This window comes from Eulemur rufifrons, chromosome 5 (genome assembly GCF_041146395.1).
Source record: "Eulemur rufifrons isolate Redbay chromosome 5, OSU_ERuf_1, whole genome shotgun sequence".
Lineage (NCBI taxonomy): Eukaryota > Metazoa > Chordata > Mammalia > Primates > Lemuridae > Eulemur > Eulemur rufifrons.
This window is the reverse complement of record NC_090987.1, coordinates 55,107,274-55,127,999: the sequence shown is the minus strand read 5'-3', so window position 1 is coordinate 55,127,999 and position 20,726 is coordinate 55,107,274. Positions and strand designations below refer to the sequence as shown.

The window sequence follows — 20,726 nt, the reverse complement described above, 5'->3', positions numbered from 1 at the left end:
GAAACAAGACTCAATTATTTTGAAACAAGGCAGGAAAAAAAACAGAAGAATAAACGGTATGAACAAAAAACAAATATTAGAAGATAAAGGGATTTCCAGTAAAACAAACAAACAAAAACCCTAATAGCAATATGGTGGATTTAAAATCCAACCATAATAATTACATTAAAATTAAATGGTCTAAACAATCCAACTAAAATGAACAGATTGTCAATTTGCATTTAAAAGGAGCAAACCCAATTATACACTGCCTACAGAAAATGTACTTCAAATATAAAGACAAGTAGAGTAAGAGTATGAAAAAAGATAAATTATGCCAATACTAATCAAAAGATAGAAATAGCTTCATTAATATCTGACAAAGTAGATTCCAGAGCAAAGAATAACGGAATAAAGAAAGTAATTTCATACTGATAAAGGAGTCAACTCATCAAGAGGATATACAGGCCGGGCACGGTGACTCACATCTGTAATCCTAGCACTCTGGGAGGCCGAGGCGGGAGGATCGCTCAAGGTCAGGAGTTCGAGACCAGCCTGAGCAAGAGCGAGACCCCGTCTCTATTAAAAAATAGAAAGAATTGATTTGGACAGCTAAAAAAAAAATATAGAGAAAAAAAATTAGCCAGGCATGGTGGCGCATGCCTGTAGTCCCAGCTACTCGGCAGGCTGAGGCAGTAGGATCGCTTGAGCCTAGGAGTTTGAGGTTGCTGTGAGCTAGGCAGACGCCACGGCACTCTAGCCCGGGCAACAGAGTGAGACTCTGTCTCAAAAAAAAAAAAAAGAGGATATACAATCCTAAATCCTAAATGTTTATGCAGCAATTAATAATAAAGCATCAAAATACTTGAGCAAAATCTAACAGGAGAAATAGACAAATCCTTATAATCAAGAGATTTCAGAACCCTTCCCTCAATTAACAATAAGAAAGAAAATCAGAAAGGATATAGACGACTTGCACACCACTACCAATAAACCAGACCTAATTTTTATTAGAATACTCCACTCAATAATAGAAGAATATACATTCTTTTCAAGCGCACAAAGAATATTTACCAAGACAAATCACATGCCAAGCCATAAAACAAGCCTCAAAAGATTCAAAGGGACTAAAATAATAAAAAAGTATGTTTTCTGACAAAAGTATGTTGCAATTAAATTAGAAATCCATAACGGTATCTGGAAAATTCCCAAATCACAGAAATTAACTCACTGGTCAGAAGCATTCAAAACGGTAATTAGAAAGTTTCTTGAAATGAATGGAAATGCAAATATAGCATATCTAACTTTGTAGGATGCAGCTAAGAAAATACTTAGAAGGAAATTTATTACACTATAAATCCATACTAGAAAAAAAGTAAAGTCTCAAATCAATGACTGTGGCTACACCTTAACTAGAGAAGAAAAATTTTAAACATAATGTAAGCAGAAGAAAGGAGATAAGCCTAAGAGCAGAGGTCAATAAAATATTAACAATGTAACAAGGAAAAAGAGACAATCCAATGAATCAAAAGCTTGTTCTTTGAGAAGTAGAATAAAATGGATAAACCACTAGCCAGACTGATCAGGAGAAAAAGAGAAAAGACACAAATAAATCTGGACTGAAAGGTAAAAATCACTATGTATTCTATGAATATAAATATTAAAAAGATGGGGTCATAAAAATCTGTTCACATGCTTATTCACAATTGGCTTTATTCACAATTTTCAGAAATAGGAAATGACTCAAATGTTCTTCAACTAGGAAATGGACGAACACATGGTGCAGACACTGGAATGCTACTAAATGATGAAAACCACTCATTCACACAACTTGTATGAAATGCAAAAGGCGACATACTATATTATCCCATATACATGACATGCTTGCAAAAACAAAAGTATAGGGACAGAAAAAAGATCAGGGGCTACCAGAGGCTGTTGAAGAGGTTGACTACAGTCAATGGGGATTTTGGGGAACACAACAGAAATATCCTATATCTTGATTTTAGTGGTTACAGAACTATGTTTGACAAAACCTGTATAATTCTACACTAAAAAGGGTAAAATTTACTGTAGGTAACTTATACATTAATAAATTATAAACAGATTATAAAAAGTATTTTGAATGTTATTCCAATAAATTCAGACCAGATGAAATGGACCATTTCACAGAAAGACACAAGTTACCAAAGCACACTTAAAAAGAGGTAACTTGAATAGACCAATACAATATTACAGAAATTGAATCTGTACTTTAAAACCTTCCCACAAAATCTTAGGACCAGATGTATTCACTGGTGAATACACCAAACACTTAAAGATGAAATAATGCCAATTTACCCAAACTCATCCAAAAAACCGAATAACAAGAGGATACTTTTCAAGTTATTCTGAAACCAACATCACCTTGATACCACCCAGATGAAAACAGTACAAACAGTATAAGAAAACTAGAAAAAGTTCTTTATGAATATAAATGCAAAAATTCTTAATGAAATGTTAGCAATTCAAATACGACAATACATTAAAAGGATAATGGTCAAGAAAGGTTTATGGGAGAAATTCAAGGTTGAACATTAAAGTCAACGTAAATTCATCTTAGACTAAAGAAGAAAAATCTTATAATCACCTAAATAGATGCACTTTAAAAAGCATTTGACAAAATACAATATCTACTTCTGATTTTAAAATAGAAAAAACTTAGTATGATCAGCATGGAAGTTTTGGTCTGCTCCATTTCTGATCTGGGTCAGTTCACCCCCCACAGGCAACCTGGTGGTGCCCCACTCCTGGGGGGGTCACCACACTGATGCTGAACTTGGTGCGGACATCCGACAGGCAGAGCACACTACAGCCCAGAACTCCTGGGCTCAAGCGATCCTTCAGCTTAGTAGGAGTAGCAGCTGGGACTACAGGCATGCTACAACGCTTGGCAATAGAACCTCTTAACCTTGATAAAGGGCACCTACAAAAAGCTTAGTGGTAAAGAGTGAGTGGTATCCTCCTAAGATCAGAAACAAGCAAGAACATCCACACTCACTACTCCCATTCAACATTATACTGGAGGTCCCAGCCAGTACAATAAGCACTTGGAAGGTAGAAGTAAACCTGTCTGTATTTGAAAATAGCAAAATCATCTATGTAAATATCCTGTGGTATCTACGAAAATGCCACTAGTAAGTGAATTTAGCAAGATCATAGGATACAAGATCAAAAAATGTGTATTGTATTTCTTCATACTAACAATGAACAATCAGAAATTGAAGTTGGAAATACCATTTAAAACAGGATCGAAATGATGAAATACTCAGAGGTGAATCTGACAAAAATGTGCAGAAGCTGTACGCTGAAAAACTACAAAACAATTAAAGAAGTCCTTAACAAATGAAGAGATATATAGTGTTCAAAGATCAGAAAATTCAATATCGTTAAGGTGTCAGACCTCCCCAATTAGGGCTACAGAGTCAACACAATCCCAATCAAAATGCCAAAGTTTCAATCTTGCAAGGTGATTCTAAAATTCATGAAAATTTCAAGGACTTAGAAACACCAATAAAAATTTTGAAAAAGAACATAGTTAGAGGGCCAATATTGCCTGAAATTAGGCAGTATTAGCCCCTTTGAAATTCAATAATAACACAATTTTCAAAACAGGTAAAAGATCTGAACAGACATATTCAGTATTCTTTTCCCCAAAACAATTCCACAATTGGTGACTTATCCTATGAAAATACTTGTTCAGGTGTGATTAGAACATAAATCATCATTAATAAGGCATAATTACCCAGCCTGAGCAAGAGCGAGACCCCATCTCTACTAAAAATAGAAAGAAATTATATGGACAGCTAAAAATATATATAGGAAAAATTAGCCGGGCATGGTGGCGCATGCCTGTAGTCCCAGCTACTCGGGAGGCTGAGACAGGAGGATCGCTTGAGCTCAGGAGTTTGAGGTTGCTGTGAGCGAGGCTGACGCCACGGCACTCACTCTAGCCTGGGCAACAGAGTGAGACTCTGTCTCAAAAAAAAAAAAAAAAAAAAAAAAGGCATAATTAATTATGGTTCATTCACGATATTTTCCAGCCATTCTCTTTTAGAATGAGAGAGTTATATACACTGGTGTGGAAAGATGCAGAAAAAAGCAAATTTCAAAACATTAGAGTGCTCCATTTCTGTTTAAAAAAAAATTACAGTCTAAAAGATCAATTGCAGGAGTAAAAGAACATAGGATACCGAAGAAAGATAGATCTCTATCAGTGGAACTATGCAATACAAGAAATTAAGGTTCCTAATTTTCTGAGAAAGGTCAATGAGCAAAAGGAAGTCACCTTTTGATAATCTGTTGGCATCTATCTACCATAAAACTGTATATATACATAAGCATCCCAAAATTTGCATTCACTTTTATGCAGTTTAGTAACTTGAGCAGGGCTGGGATTATCCTGACCTAGGGTAAGAGCCCTGTTTTGCAAGTGATTTCATTCTAAAGTACCCAGAATCCTTTAGTGCTAAATACTAGGAGACGGGAGGAATCAATTAGCATTTCCTGAAATCAGAGGGGTGATCAGCAAACACTAAAAGGACTAGATGTGCCTATCTACACATTTGAAGATTTGGAAAAAACAAGGAAGAAAAAACTTTAGGCTGAATGTCTAAAGACTCTGACATTGTAGAAGAAACAGAGGAATTACAGTTGTTCTCATTATTTGCCAATTCTGTACTTCAGAATTAAACTACTCCCTAAAATTTATCTGTAACTCCAAAATCACAGTCATTTACAGACACAAGAAAAGTAGCAAAAATGTTCAGATGCTCAATGCAAATGTTCCCAGTTGAGGTCCAATAAGGCAACACTCTGCCTCCTTGTTTCTGCTCTCATATCATAAACAAGTGTGCTTTTCACTGTCTATTAAGTGCCACGTTTTTTGCATGTTGCACTTTTTGTTGGTGATTTTGATATTCAAATTTGCCCCCAGCATACTGCTGAAGTACTATCTAATGTTCCTAAGCACCAGAACATTATGATGTGCCTCATGCAGAATATACAAGTGTTAGAGAAGATGTGTTCAGGATCGAGTGATAGTGCAGTTGGCTGTGAGTTAAATGTTAATGAGTCAACAATACATATTAAATTGGGTGAGTGTCTTTAAACAGAAACAGCATAAAACAAGATCATGTATTGATCAGTTGACAAAAATGTTATGACCAGAGGCTTACAGAACTTAACCCTGTATTTCCCCTGGGAGCAATGGTTCAGTTTTCACTAATTCAGTGTTCACAGTGACTTTGTAGGACAGAATACTGCAAATAAGAATCAATTATAATTGGAAAAGGCAATAATTTGAACTTTCCTAAGTCACAATTCCTGATTTCAGGCTCCTAGCAAGGGAAACTACAGTCTCAGGAAAGACCATGTCCTGAGATCTGCAAATTGGATTAACTGGGAGAAAAGAGAGATCAGATTAAATTACATGAAGGGCACAAAGAACATTCGACAGATTATTATTCTTTTTTTTTTTATTTTCACCTTCAACATCTGACCTCATCCTCAGTCACTTCCGCGCAGCGGAACCCCACCTGCACCTACCTGCTTTTTACTGCACCCCTCCCCAGCTGCCCTGCTATTAGGGGAACACATCTCTGAATCACCCAGTTCACTCGGATGCCCCAGGCCCCCAACTTGGCTCTCCCTCTCGCCAACCCCCCACCACCCCACTTCTGCCAGTCCCAGCCCTTTGCTCCCTCCGTTGGGCTCAGCCTCTTCCCAGGACGCCCCCACCCACACTACTTAGCTCCAGCCCTGCCCAGCCCTGCCTGGGTCCCCAACCTAGACTTTCAGGGCCCAGAGCTGGCCTCGCACCCAAAGCCAGGGAACCCCTACTCCAAGAGGCCGCCCTTGCCCCTCCCAATGCAGGGCCCAGCTCGCCTGGCCCCACACAAGCCAGGCCCATGCCCATCCCTCACCTACTCGCTCCCTAGGGCGACTCAAACCCGGCCCCCAGGCCTGGTGCCCCCGGGCTCCACACCCCTGACTCAAGCAGGCTTTCCTCACCCAACCAGGTGGTCCCTGGCCCCTAAAAACCTTCCTTGGGCAGCCACATCCCCCGCAACTCCTCACCCCGCCAGGAGGATTCCAGACCTCTAAAACCCTCCCCTGGGCAGCCGCCGCCCCACAGGGACCCCACTTCACTCTCTCCAGGCCAACTGGTTCCATCCCCAGCTCCCCTATCCCCAAGATCCTGCTCCCCCGGAGAAAACCCACAACCCTAGCCCCCTGCACACCGGTCCGGGGGTCCGCGCCCCACGCGCCTGCCCCAGCCCTCTCCCCGCACCTGGCCTGCCCCTGGCCCGGCCGGCTCCTGTCAGCCGGTGCTGGCACATGCTGAGAGGACAGGTCCACGGCCAGCCATACCACTATAACGCTTCACTTAAAAATAGTAAAGTTGATGGGTAAGGAAAGGTACTTAATGCACCAAAGCATGTGAGTTAACAAATGGAAGTTTCAGTCCATAAAGGCAAACACAATGGCGAAGGTACACAAAGAAGAGAGAAAACTGAGAACATTATGTTCAAAATAAATGAACACCGAAGTGTCATAAAAAGAAAAAAACGATGCACTCCATTCAGTCAGGGAACTTACATTTTAGCCTGTGCTCTACCACTAAGTAGCTCTACCATTTTAATAACTGTTTGACCCTGGGAAAAGGAAATCAGAAAGCAGAGCAACTAACATCTAAACCAGTACACCATCCTACACTTTTTTAAAAAGCCCAACAAACTTATTTTTAAATGGATATGCTTATTAAATAATCTAGCACTGGTGAGATTTTTTGTTTTTTTAAGAGATGGGGTCTCACTCTGTCACTCTGGCTAGAGTACAGTGGCACCATCATAGCTCACTGGCGTCTGAAATTCCTAGGCTCAAGCAATCCTCCTGCCTCAGCCTCCTGAGTAGCTGGGACTACAGGTCCACACCACCATACTCGGCTAATTTTTCTTATTTTTTTCCTTAGAGATGAGGTCTAGCTATGTTGCTCAGGCTGGTCTTGAACTCCTCGCCTCCAGTGATCCTCTTGTCTCAGCCTCCCGAGTCACTGAGATTACAGGTATGAGCCACTGCACCTGACCAGCACTGTTTTAAAGCACCAAAATTCTACTACTCAGATATAATTACCATTATATCATTCCAAGGGACAATATATATAGCAATATAAAAAATAAATTGGAATAAAAATGCATCAAACTATACGTTTCTTTAATGTAACCGGAGAAGGAAAAAATGATGAAACAACCGATCTTTAAACTTATACATTAAAGGTTACAGTCTTCATAGTTTTAGTAACTTCTTCAATGAAAGATAAAAAGACTATTGGTCAGGTGCAGAGGCTCACGCCTATAATCCTAGCACTCTGGGAGGCCAATGAAGGAGGACAGCTTGAGCTCAGGAGTTTGAGACCAGCCTGAGCAAGAGCAAGACCCTGTCTCTACTAAAAATAGAAAAATCAGCCATTGTCATGGTGTGCACCTGTAGTCCCAGCTACTCGGGAGGCTGAGGCAGGAGGATCACCTGAGCCTAGGAGTTTGAGGTTGCTGTGAGCTAGGCTGATGCCATGGCACTCTAGCCCAGGCAACAAATGAAACTCTGCCTCAAAAAAAAACAAACAAACAAACAAAAAAAAAAAAAAACGATAAAAAGACTATCATTTTATTGCTTGAGCCCAGGATTTGAAGGCTGCAGTGAACTAAGACTGGGCCACTGCACTCCAGCCTGGGTGACAAAGCAAGACCTTGGCAAAAAAAAAAAAAAAAAAAAAAAAAAAGATATTATTTTACACTTTCTTTCTCTCATCTACTCATTAATTTTTTTGTTATCAAAAATTTACGTGTGTGTGTGTATATGTGACCCAGCAATTCTACTCCTAATTGTATACCCAAGAGAAATGAAAATACATGTTCATATAAATACTTGTACATGAGTGTTCATAGCAGCATCATTCTTTAAAGCAAAAAAAGTAGAAATCGTCCAAATGTCTATCAACTAGTAAATGGATAAATAAAATGTGATATAATCATACAATATAGTATCTATTGGCTATTTTTTTTTTTTTTAGACAGAGTCTCGCTCTGTTGCCCAGGCTAGAGTGCTGTGGCGTCAGCCTAGCTCACAGCAACCTCAAACTCCTGAGCTCAAAGGATCCTCCTGTCTCAGCCTCCCGAGTAGCTGGGACTACAGGCATGCACCACCATGCCCGGCTAATTTTTTCTATATATATTTTAGCTGTCCATATAATTTCTTTCTATTTTTAGTAGAGATGGGGTCTCGCTCTTGCTCAGGCTGGTCTCAAACTCCTGACCTCGAGCTATCCTCCCGCCTCGGCCTCCCAGAGTGCTAGGATTACAGGCATGAGCCACTGCGCCCGGCCTCTATTGGCTATTAAAAGGATGAAGCACTGATACACACTATTAACACAGATGAACCTTGAAAATATTATGCAAAGTGAAAGAAAGAAGCCAGTCGCAAAGACCACATAATGTATGATTCCATTTAAATGAAATGTCCAGAATAGGCAAATCTATAGATGAAGAAAGTAGATTACTGGTACTAATGGTCGCACAACTTTGTGAATATACAAAACTCCTGGATTGTACACATTAAATGAGTGAATTGTATGCTGAGTTATATCTCAATAAAACATTTGTTATGTTATAAACAGAACATACAGAACATACATGTTAACATACAGAACATGTTCACATACAGTAGACAAAAATTTTCATATGTAACCATCAGATAAGATAACGGAAGACCCAATTTACAATATGAACAAAAAGATAAAATACCTAGGAATAAATCTAGTAAGTATATTAGAATGATGGATATAAGAGACCACATGGAAAAACATATCATAAATCATCCTAATTTATAAAATAGCATAATAAAGTGTCATGGACTAGATAAGCTGATTCTGAATTTCATCATAAATAAAAAAGAATAGCAAGGTATCATCTGTCAAAATCACAAATGCATACAGCCTTTTACCTACAGATATATTAGCAGAGATATAATAATCTATAAAGTTATATACACTGCAGCACTGCTTGTCATAGATGACTGACCATCAATAAGTATAATATAAATAAATTACAGCACAGTAATAGAAATATTATGCAGCGTAGAAAGTACAGGACAGCTAGCTATATAGTACTTAAGAATCTCTCTAAAATACAATGTTCAGTGTAAGAATATATATACTAGTTTTTGTACTAAAAATAAGAGGTGTGGAATAAGAATCTGTATGTGTATATGCACTGAGGAACTCCAGAGGGATGCAAAAGAAACCATGGGTATGCATGGACGCACAGGGCCAAAGAGAACAGAGCTATACAGAGAGAAAGATCTAGAGATATGAAGATGGAACCTCCCCCCTGCCAAGTCTTAGAAATACATGTGAGAAATAAGTGGAGACAAATCAAAAAGAGCAGAGCGAACAATCCTTGGGGATCACATGGGTCAGGAAAAGTTTGTGTACCCACTATTCAAAGTAGAAGACCTCTTAACCCACAGAACAGTGAGGAAGGTAATACTTAAAAATAAGCTTTGAGTGAATCAAACTGTTTCCAAATAATTTAACTGTATCTTAAAGGTCAAGAGTATTTCTAGGAATACAAAAATATCCAGCGCCCCAAAAAGGTAAAACTCACAATGTACTGTATCCAGTCAAAAATTATCAGGCATGCAAAGAAAGAAAGAAATGAATTAAAAACCAACCTAGAAATGAAAAAGATGACAAAATTAGTAAATAAGGACATCAAAAAGTATTAACACATGTATTACATATGCTCAAAAAAGTAGAGGTAAAATGTTAGGTAAAGACATGGAAGATATTTTTAAAAACCCACATTTAACCTATAGTGATGAAAACTATATTATTAGATGGGATTAATGGCAAATTAGATACTGTAAAGAAAAATATTAGTAAAATGGAAAACATAGTAATAAAAATTACGTAAAATAAAAAAAATAAAGATAAGAATAAAATAAACATAGCATTAGTGAGCTATGAGACAACTGCAAGTAGCCTAAAATACAAATAATTGTACTTCCCAAAGGGCAGGGGGAGGGAGGCAGAAAAAATTATTTGAAAAAAATAGTCAGCTCAACTACAAACTCAGATCTAAAAGGCTCAACAAAACCTAAGCACAAGAAAAATGAAAAAATAAAACTATACTAAGGCACACCATAATCACATTGCTTCAAACCAGTAATAAAGAGACACTCTTAAAGTAACCACAGAAAAAGAACACATAAAAGAAGACAGCAGAGTTCTCAGAAACAATGCAAGCAAGAAAACAGTGTAGCAGCATCTTTAAAGTAGTGAAAGAGATAAACTGTCAACCTAAAACTGTATGCTCAGCAAAACTATCTTTCCAAAAGTAGGCAACATAAAGACTTTTCCAGGCCTAAACTCTGACAGAAAAAAATCACCAGCAGACCTCCATTACAAGTCCTCAGTCAGAAGGAAAATAACAGAAACTTACACTCACAAAGGAATGAAGAACAGCGGAAATGCTAAGTATGTGGGAAATAAAAAAACAACTTTTTTGTATTATTCAACTGTTTAAAGGAAAAATAGCAATGTATTGTGAGACTTACATCATATGCAGAAGAAAAACACATGACTATGATAGCACAAAGGCCAGGAGAGAAGAAACGGAAGTATAGATGTGTCTCAACTTACCACAGGGTTAGTCCCAATAAACTCACTGTGAGTAAAAAATATCCTAAGTCAAAAATGCATTTAATATACTTAACCTACCAAACATCATAGCTCAGCCTAGCTTAAATGTGCTCAGAACATTTACATTAGCCAAGAAATGGGCAAAAATCATATAACACAAAGCCTATTTTTAATAAAGTGTTGAGTATCTTAGATAATTATTGAATACTGCCCTAAAAGTGAAAACTGGAACAGTAGTATGGATATCTGAAGTACAGTTTTTACTGAATGTGTAGTGCTTTTGCATCATGGTAAAGAAAAAAAAAAAAAAAAGAAAAAGGAAGAAAGGAAAAAAAAAAGAAAGAAAGAAAAAAAAAAACTTAAGTTGAACCATAATAAGTCAGGGATTGTCTGTAATATTGTTTTAAGACTTTTATACTATATGTGAAATGATATATTACTTGATAAAAGATTTATACCATAAACTCTGAAGCAACCACTTATTAAATAAAACAGTTATAGCTTGTCGATTAAGGAGATAAATTGGACTCTTTAAAAAAGATGCCCACTTAATCCAAAAGAAGGGAAAAAAGAAAAAAGAAAAAGGCAAGGCAACAAAGAACAGACAGAAGGAATACAAAGTCAGTCACAAGGCAGCAGATTTAAACCTAACCGTATCAATAACTACTGCGGTCCCCAACCCCCAGACCCTGCCTGGTACCAGTCTGCGGCCTGTTAGGAACTGGACCACGCATTACTGCCTGAGCTCCACGCCCCTGTCCCCTCCCATGGAAAAATCGTCTGCCATAAAACTTAGGAACCAGGCCACACAGCAGGAGGTGAGTGGCAAAGCTTTGTCTGTATTTACAACAGCTCCCCAATGCTTGCTGGCTTATGTCACTGCCCAAGCTCCACCCCCCACCATCCCAACCCCCCCAACTGTGGAAAAATTGTCTTCCATGAAACCAGCCTCTGGTGCCAAAAAGGTTGGGGACTGCTGAATACACTGAACACAAATGTGCCTAACGGAACTGAAAAGAGAGAAACCAACTGGTGTACACTGGACAGCGCCAATTTGAAAACATCAATGCAACTGGGAGGGATTCAGTCCAAGTTAGTAATAAGTGAATACACAGTGTCTATAGTAAGTCTGAAATGAAAGGGTCTGGGTCCCAGGGACTCTCCAAACCGACCAGCCAAGGCCCCAAATTGAGAAAAAAAGCTCCAAGAATGGAGTTAAAATTAGTAGGGCAGGGATTAAAGAGATGAAGGAAAAAGAAGGTCCATATAAAATGAGAAAAGGGAATAGAACCAAAAAGTCTTAAAAAAGCAAGTTCGCACAGTTGTGACCACCTCTACGAAAACAACAGAAAAAGGAGTTCAGATATTAGAAAAACTACCTGGAGCCTCCTTCTGAAAGTTCTGAAAAACTAAATTCAAATAAAAATGAGCAACAGAAAAGTGCTTAAGTCAAACCCCATAAAAGTTGTATTTCAAGAAGTTATTACAAAAAGAAGAGCATACGGACCAGAATAACTCCCTACAGACAAAAGCATATCACAAACATGCACAAACATGCACAAAACTATTCTCTACTGTTTCAAAATGCACTAAAAGATACTGAGAAAATCATAGAAGCAATAAAAGAACAAAAAAATTAGAAAAACTCAGTAAAGAAAAACTACAAGGAACTTAATAATGAATAACTATAAAAAAGAATGCTTTTAGAAAAATAGGAGGAAATTTTTTTAAATTACAATTAAACAGTTAGAAGATTTGAAGTCCATCACTTTCTTATATACCAGCAATAAGCAAATGGAATTTAAAATTAAAAACACAACATCATTTATATTAGCAACAAAAAAAATAAGAAAAAGGTATAAAGCTAACAAATATGTTAAGTACTATATGAGGAAAACTACAAAACTCTGATGAAAATATCAAAGAACTAAATAAATGGAAAGATATTCCATGTTCATGGATAGGAAGATTCAATAAAGCCAAGATGTTCTTCCCAATTTGATCTATGGAGTCAATACAATTCCAATCAAAATTCTCACTAAAATTAAGAACTTCTGCTCTGTGAAAGACACTGTAGAGAGAATGAAGACATGCCACAGACTGGGAAAAAATATTTGCAAAAAGACATACCTGATAAAATGGTTGTCATGCAAAATATATAAAGAACTCTTAAAACTCAACAAGGAGGGGGGAGGGGATGGGTGTACACATACATAATGAGTGCAATGTGCACCATCTAGGGGATGGACACGCTTGAAGCTCTGATGGGGGGAGGGGAACAAGGGCAATGTATGTAACCTAAACTTTTGTATCCCCATAATACGCTGAAATTAAAAAAAAAACGCAACAACAATAAAACCAAAAACCCAATTAAAAATTGGGCAAAACATTCATACCAACACCTCACCAAAGAAGATATACCAATGGCAAATAAGCACATGAAAAACATCTTATGTCATTAGAGAACTGCAAATTAAAATCGTGAGATACCACTACATACCTATTAGGATGGCAAATATTCAAAACAATGACAACACCAAATCCTGAGGAGGATGTAGAGCAACAGGAATTCTCATTCACTGCTGGTGGTAGTGTAAAATGGCACCACTTCAGAAGATAGTTTGGCAGTTTCTGGCAAAACTAAACATATTCTTCCCATATGATCCAGCAAACACGACTCCTTGATATTTATCTAAAGGAGTTGAAAACTTATGTCTACACAAAAAACTTGCTTTACTCAAAACTGCCAAAACCTGGACGCAGCCAAGATGTCCTTCAGTAGGTAAACGTTCAGTGCTAATAAGAACCGAGCGGCCGGGCGCGGTGGCTCACGCCTGTAATCCTAGCACTCTGGGAGACCGAAGCGACGATCACTTGAGCTCAGGAGTTCGAGACTAGCCTGAGCAAGAGCGAGACCCCATCTCTACTAAAAATAGAAAAAAATAGCCAGGCGCGGTGGCACACGCCTATAGTCCCAGCTACTTGGGAGGCTGAGGCAGGAGGATTGCTTAAGCCCAGGAGTTTGAAGTTGCTAGACTGACACCATGGCACTCTAGCCTGGGTAAAAGAGCAAGACTCTGTCCCAAAAAAATAAAAAAGAAAAGAAAAGAAATGGCAGGGCACGGTGGCTCATGCCTGTAATCCCAGCACTCTGGGAGGCTGAGGCGGGTGGATTGTTTGAGCTCAGGAGTTCTCGACCAGCCTGAGCAAAAGCGAGACCCTGTCTCTACTAAAAAAACAGAAGGAGGGCCGGGCGCGGTGGCTCACGCCTGTAATCCTAGCACTCTGGGAGGCCGAGGTGGGCGGATCGTTTGAGCTCAGGAGTTCGAGACCAGCCTGAGCAAGAGCGAGACCCCATCTCTACTAAAAATAGAAAGAAATTATATGGACAGCTAAAAATATATATAGAAAAAATTACCCGGGCATGGTGGTGCATGCCTGTAGTCCCAGCTACTTGGGAGGCTGAGGCAGGAGGATCGCTTGAGCCCAGGAGTTTGAGGTTGCTGTGAGCTAGGCTGATGCCACGGCACTCACTCTAGCCCGGGCAACAGAGTGAGACTCTGTCTCAAAAAAAAAAAAAAAAAAAACAGAAAGAAATTATATGGACCGCTAAAAATATACATAGAAAAATTAGCCGGGCATGGTGGCACATGCCTGTAGTCCCAGCTACTTGGGAGGCTGAGGCAGAAGGATTGCTGGAGCCCAGGAGTTTGAGGTTGCTGTGAGCTAGGCTGATGCCATGGCACTCTAGCCCAGGCAACACAGCGAGACTCTGCCTCAAAAAAAAAAAAAAAAAGGAAGAAAGAAATGAGCTAGCAAGTCACGAAAACACACAAGGAGCCTTAAATGTATATTAGTGAATCAAAGAAACCAATCTGAAAAGGCTACATACTATATGATTCCAACTATATAACACTTTAAAAAAGGCAAAACCACGGAAACAGTAAAAAACATCAACGGTTTTCAGGGGTTGGTGGGGAGCAGGAAGAATGAACAGGCAGAGCACAGAGGACTTTTAGGGCAGTGAAATTATTCTGCATGGTACTATAATGGTGGATAAATGCCATTATACATCTTAAAACCCTTGGAATATATAACACCAAAGTGAGCCCTAAAGTAAACTATGGACTTTGGGTGATGATATATCAATGTAATTTCACTGATATGACACATGTACCACTCTGGTGGGGGATGTTGATAGTGTGGGAGGCCATGCATGTGGGGGAGTGGCAGTATATAGAAACTCTCTACTTGCCACTTGACTTTGCTATGAATGTAAAACTGCTCTAAAAAACTAAAGTTTACCTAAAAAACAACAACACAAACAGTGGTTGCCCAATGGTGGGAGTGGGAGGAGGATCTGTCTATGGGGAAGGTTTTTAGGGTGATGAAGTTGTTCCATATTGTAATTGTGGTAGGGGTTACACAACTATGCATTTGTAAAGGAACTGTAAAGCAGTAAGAGTGAATTTTATCATATTTTACACTTTTTTTAAAAAAGAAAAAATTTTTCAAAAGATTCAAGAGAGTGACAAATATGTAACATACAGAAAATAGACCTCTCTGAAGGAAACCAAACCAAGGGATCAGAACAAATACTAAAAACTATAATTCAAGGAAACATTCCGGAAAAACAAAAAAAATTCAAACTGCACACCGAAAGAACACACAATATACCTGAGAATATCAATGTCAAAAAACTAACACCAAGATACATTCTAGTAAAATTACTGATTTTAAGGTGGGGGAAAACATCCTTTGGACATTTAGGCAAAAATAACAAGAAAATTAGACTGTCACCAGACCTATAGCAAGGGTTTATGTCATACCAAAAAAAATTCTTTTTGGAGTAACATACATTTAAGATACTTAAGGAAAGAATGTGTGAGCCAAGGATTTTACATTCAGTAAAACTGACTTTCAAATATAAAGGGTACAAACTGTTATCAATGTACAAGAAACTTAAAGAATACCGTTCCCGTGAGGGCTTTTTAGGGAATTATCTAGAGAACAAGCTTCCAGAGAACCAAAATGATTAGACAGACATATGAACTAGTAGGGGACATTTAGTATGCAGTGACTTGCAAAACTGAGAGGTTTACGCAGGATAAATGGGAAAACTGACAGTATGTCTATATACTCTGACAATGTAGACAGAGCCCAACTATTTAAATGGGGAGGAGATACGATGATATGCACACAAAGTTTTATCTGTTCTCAGTAATCATATTGGTGGTAGTATTGGCACTGTTACTGAGACTATTATGTGTGTAATATGGAATAAAACAAATGAGTAATTATAGACATTCAAATTTTGTCATCCTATATCCCTACGTACCGGGACTCTCAGTATTAAAGGAGAAATAGATGTAATTATAAAAGAGGTTAACTAAAAACCCTGTGACCCTAAATTTGAATTGAAAGTATCAGTATGTTTTCCTAAGATATTTTAACCTTAAATATACGAACATATTTTATATCTCTGAAGATATTTTGTCATATATCATACAAATATGTACATATTACTTATATAAGTATGTATCACTTTTATTAATGTATAGATTACATACATATATTTCCTAACTCTGTCCACCAAAAAGACCTAGAAACAATGACCAACCCAGTAGCAATGAGCATCCCTGGGGCACATGAATTATGGTTTTGAAATAACATTTCCAAATTAAAAGAAAAAAAAGACTTCTTGGAAAAATGGCACATTCCAGCTTTGATGCAGGAAATAAACAAGATGAGCCAAGAAAACCTTGTCATGCCAGATAGCAAGGAGCTACCAAAAACAACTATGGTTCTGTCAAAGAATTCAGTACAATTAAAGAGGTTCTCTCTTAGTCAACAACAGGACAATTTAAGTATCAATGGAGATAATAATTGCAACTCACCAAATAGGTATGAAACCCAAATGTTTAAATATACTAGTTAATAAATGATACTTAAAAAAACTCTAATTGGTAACCTTCAAAGGATGAGTTTATCTTAGATACCAGTAAACAAAACTAAAGAAACAAGCATGTTTTTCTGTCTTTCCTATATAAATTGTACATTAGGTAATCAAACAGTAAATGAGGGAAAGTCTCTTTATAAATGTATCTCAGGTAATGAAAAACAAATGATAAAATTAAAATATCACTATTTTGCAGCCCTCAAAGAATTAACCAGCCCTAGGCAATGAATAGCAATAGAAAATGCATTCAGACCTTATGTGCTTCCTCAAGAAAAAGTACACCAAAAAAAAAAAAAAAAGTACACCAAAACCACCTACACAATACTACCTGTAAAATAACACCTTAAGTCCTGTAATAGGGCTTAAACCTTAGTCTAATCAAGCCTCTGGATCCAGCTGCTGAGAATGAAGAACAAGCTCAACAGCATTATGAGTATGCAATCAGCAAAATGAAAGACTTTGGGCAAACAAGAGGTTCATCCACAGATACATTAATTGTAAGAAAAAGAAAAAGAAAAAGATGGAAGGGACAACTGTAAATTAAGCCAAAAAGTGGGGGTAACAAAACTGTGATGCTCAGCTATACATAATTTGGTGTTAAAACCATATGGAAACACAAGGAAGCGACTAAAGTCAGGATGATGGTTACTCTGGGAGCAGAGTAGGCAGTGTGACTGGCTGTGGCATATGGAGAGGGCTCCCGGCAAAGTGAAAAAGGTTTTGGTTTTGACCTGTATAGTGGTTACAAGGTTTTTTTGCTTTATAATAATTCATTAATATATTGCTTGGTTTTCTTTATCGGTGTTTCATTTTAATTAAAAAAAGAAAAAGGCTCTCTTTAAAAAGTAAATGATAAGCCAGACGCGGTGGCTCATGCCTGTAATCCTAGCACTCTGGGGGGCCCAGGTGGGCGGATTATTTGAGCTCAGGAGTTCAAGACCAGCCTGAGCAAGAGCGAGACCCTGTCTCTACTAAAAATAGAAAGAAATTATATGGACAGCTAAAAATATATACAGAAAAAATTAGGCGGGCATGGTGGCGCATGCCTGTAGTCCCAGCTATTCGAGAGGCTTAGGCAGAAGGATCACTTGAGCCCAGGAGTCTGAGGTTGCTGTGAGCTAGGCTGACGCCACGGCACTCTAGCCCAGGCACTAGAGTGAGACTCTGTCTCAAAAAAAAAAAAAAAGTAAATGATAGAGAATGATCCAGCTTATCTGGTTACCTTCAAATGGCACAAGGAACTCTCACCCCCAAGCCCTGGAACCAGAACAGCACAGGAGCTAACTGCAGGTCCAGGATTCAATGACCTCAGATCCTGAGAACGTTTTAATCACAGCATCTTAAGGAATTGATGCTAAATTGCCTATATGAAATAACAGTCGTAGCATGAAATGAATTCAGCCTAGACAATTTCTACACATAGGAGCTTATGTATTAAGTGGCTTTGTTAATTACAAGGTCCCACTGTATAGACCTAGTCAACCAATAGTTTATTCTCCATGAGGATAGTTGTTAAAGATGACTAAGTGTTAAGAAGGTTACTTTAGAGGAGTCTCCTCTCTTCCTTTGTATCTTGTTTACAGAACTTCTTCCCAAAGTTCAGAGTAAGCAGTGACTCAAGATCTCCAAGGAGTTCCTAGCATGAAGTGGAGGGACAGAGAAGAATCCCCTTACCCTCAAAGATAAAATCTCAATGACCTAAGTGAGTATTTCCTAGCTTATCCTGATGCTGTAAGATAGGGGAAACTTCCTTACAAGCAAAGAACTTATAATTCACAAACTGCTAATTCAGGCTGAAAAAAGGAGAGAAAAATACAGTTAAATACCAATCCTGCAGAAATTAAAAGGGAATAGTGACAGCTGTGTGCTTTGAGAGTAACTTCTAAATGAGAGAGCATATTTCTGTTCGGGCTCCTGGCACAGAAGGCCAAATTTAACAGGAGAGAGGAAAGAAGATAGAAATCTCACTGTCTACGACCACACCTACTTTACTGAACTGAACTTGGGTAAGTCCAACACCCTAGAAAATCAGAAGAGGGAAAACAAGAGAGACCCATGTGGGTACTGACTTCTTCTATGGCTGCAAAGGAGAGCATTTAAGTTCACTTAATAGATTAACCAGAAATTTTAAGTTAACAAAGGAGGAATCATTACTTCCTTTCTGCTTCCTGTACAGCACTTTTATACCTAGACTTGGTAGTTCTATTTTGTGTGTTATTTACACTTGTGTACTACCTTTCTATCACTCCCTAATATGTCATACGCTCCCTAAGGGCAGGGACTGTGGGGTTTTTCTTCACCTATGCATCTTCCATATGCCTGGCCCAGCACCAGACAAAATATTTTACACATACCATATGTTCAGTATGTTTGCTGCATTAAATTTTTAAAAATAAAGGGCAGTCAGATGAAGGAAGAAAAAATTTGTTCTGTACTATTTCAGAAGGCAAAAATCAGGACAAATTGGAATGAGCATATGGGGAAGCATATTAGGTCAACAGTAACACAAAATTTCTTTAGCATTGTTTGCCCTGAAAAGTATTAATATCTCTTTACCACCTTTGAAATATTTAGAAACAGACTATATGCCCACTGGCAGGGATGCTGGGAAAAGTATATCTTTGTGTCTGAAGGCTCATACATTTCCATGAATTCCTCTATGTCTTAGAATATGGCATTCAAAGTGAAAGGAAATTTGAGATGTGCTTCAAACTCTCAAGATTTTGAGTTTCTGAATAAAGCTGTCCCCAGAGACACAAACTGAAAAGCAAATGAAGAAAACAGGAGTAACAAGTCTATCCCAAAATCTATAAAGACCAGCCATTTCCTACTCCACTGGAAATCTATTATTTGATAAAGCAAAAGCTCAATACTACTTTTTCAAAGAAGTAAATATCAGAACAAACCACTGGTTTCTTAGCTAACACACTAGCATTTCACTTGTGTTATTTTCATTTCATCCTTGTCACTATCATCCCCACTGTACAACAGGACATGGATACTGAGAGACTATGCAACAAGTGGGTCTTGAACTTTGACTCAAATAATGTTCTTTTCATTGAACCCTCCTGTTTCTAAGATAAATTAGCAATTTTTTTTATAAAACACAATCATTGCTTCTTTTGTGTATTGGCATTAGAAAACTTAATTTTCTACCAGATCTTAATTTCCATACCATAAATTCATGCTTCCATGTCTTACCACTTATTTCAAGCTCTGCCCAATGTGACTTCTTTCCATTTGCTGCTTCCTCAGAAGACATAATCGTGTACATCCTCCGAGGGTCAGGGGGCTCGTATTTTTCTTTGGGCATGCCTGTTGAATCAAGAAAAGAAACCAAATGGTACTCTGAAGAACCAAATAAACAAAAATAACAACACCTTTTTAAAGTAGACACCCATATTATGAACTCTAAATCCCACTGAAAGGAACTAGGGGCTCCTTGGAGAAATATCAAGTTCAGGACAAGACAAACACAAATAAGCTCAGGCACTATCCAGGATGCTCCAGTTATGGAGGAGACAAGAGCCAGCTTTTAGAAGCTTCCACTGGCCAATAACAGGACAACTTGAACGTCACAAGAATGACTACAATTCATTGAGTCATTCTGAACTTCATGAATTCATAATTTTAACTAAAAATTAACCAACTTAGTCATCTGATAATTGGAAAGTAACAGGAAAGAATCAAGCATTTATCCTGCATTTCTGGCAGAAACTAGATGAGTGAATGTTCTTAACAGAATTCTATCTAATAAATGCAAAAGGAGTTTACACTATTGGAAAATAATTATTTTATAAGCTCTAATGAAATAATGGATCTGAGCAATGATCATCAATGGGTAATAAAACCACTAGAGGGGTAAAAAAAAGAATCAATGGAAAATTTTTAAATGGATCGATCAGGCTGGAAGACCTAAACTAAATGATCAAGCTCATCACTAGGACAACCAGACATTATGTGCCTTCTGAGGAGATGCTATACGAACTACAAACACACTATTTATGCCCTTGGCCTTCACCAAAAAAGTAAAAAATTGAATCAGAATCA

General features: G+C 38.0%; 1 protein-coding gene across 2 annotated transcripts in view; it reads right to left on the bottom strand.

Moving 5' to 3' along the window:
- Positions 1-20,726, bottom strand: part of CNOT6 (CCR4-NOT transcription complex subunit 6) — a 71,833-nt gene that overhangs the window by 25,879 nt on the left and 25,228 nt on the right. The window contains exon 2 of one of the 2 annotated variants that reach the window (XM_069468324.1): positions 19,878-19,991. In XM_069468324.1, the coding sequence (XP_069324425.1) occupies positions 19,878-19,989 (112 nt within the window). In that variant the 5' untranslated portion in view covers positions 19,990-19,991. Of the gene's footprint in view, positions 1-19,877; positions 19,999-20,726 lie in introns of those variants that run through there. The other variant, XM_069468325.1, reaches the window with a different exon arrangement.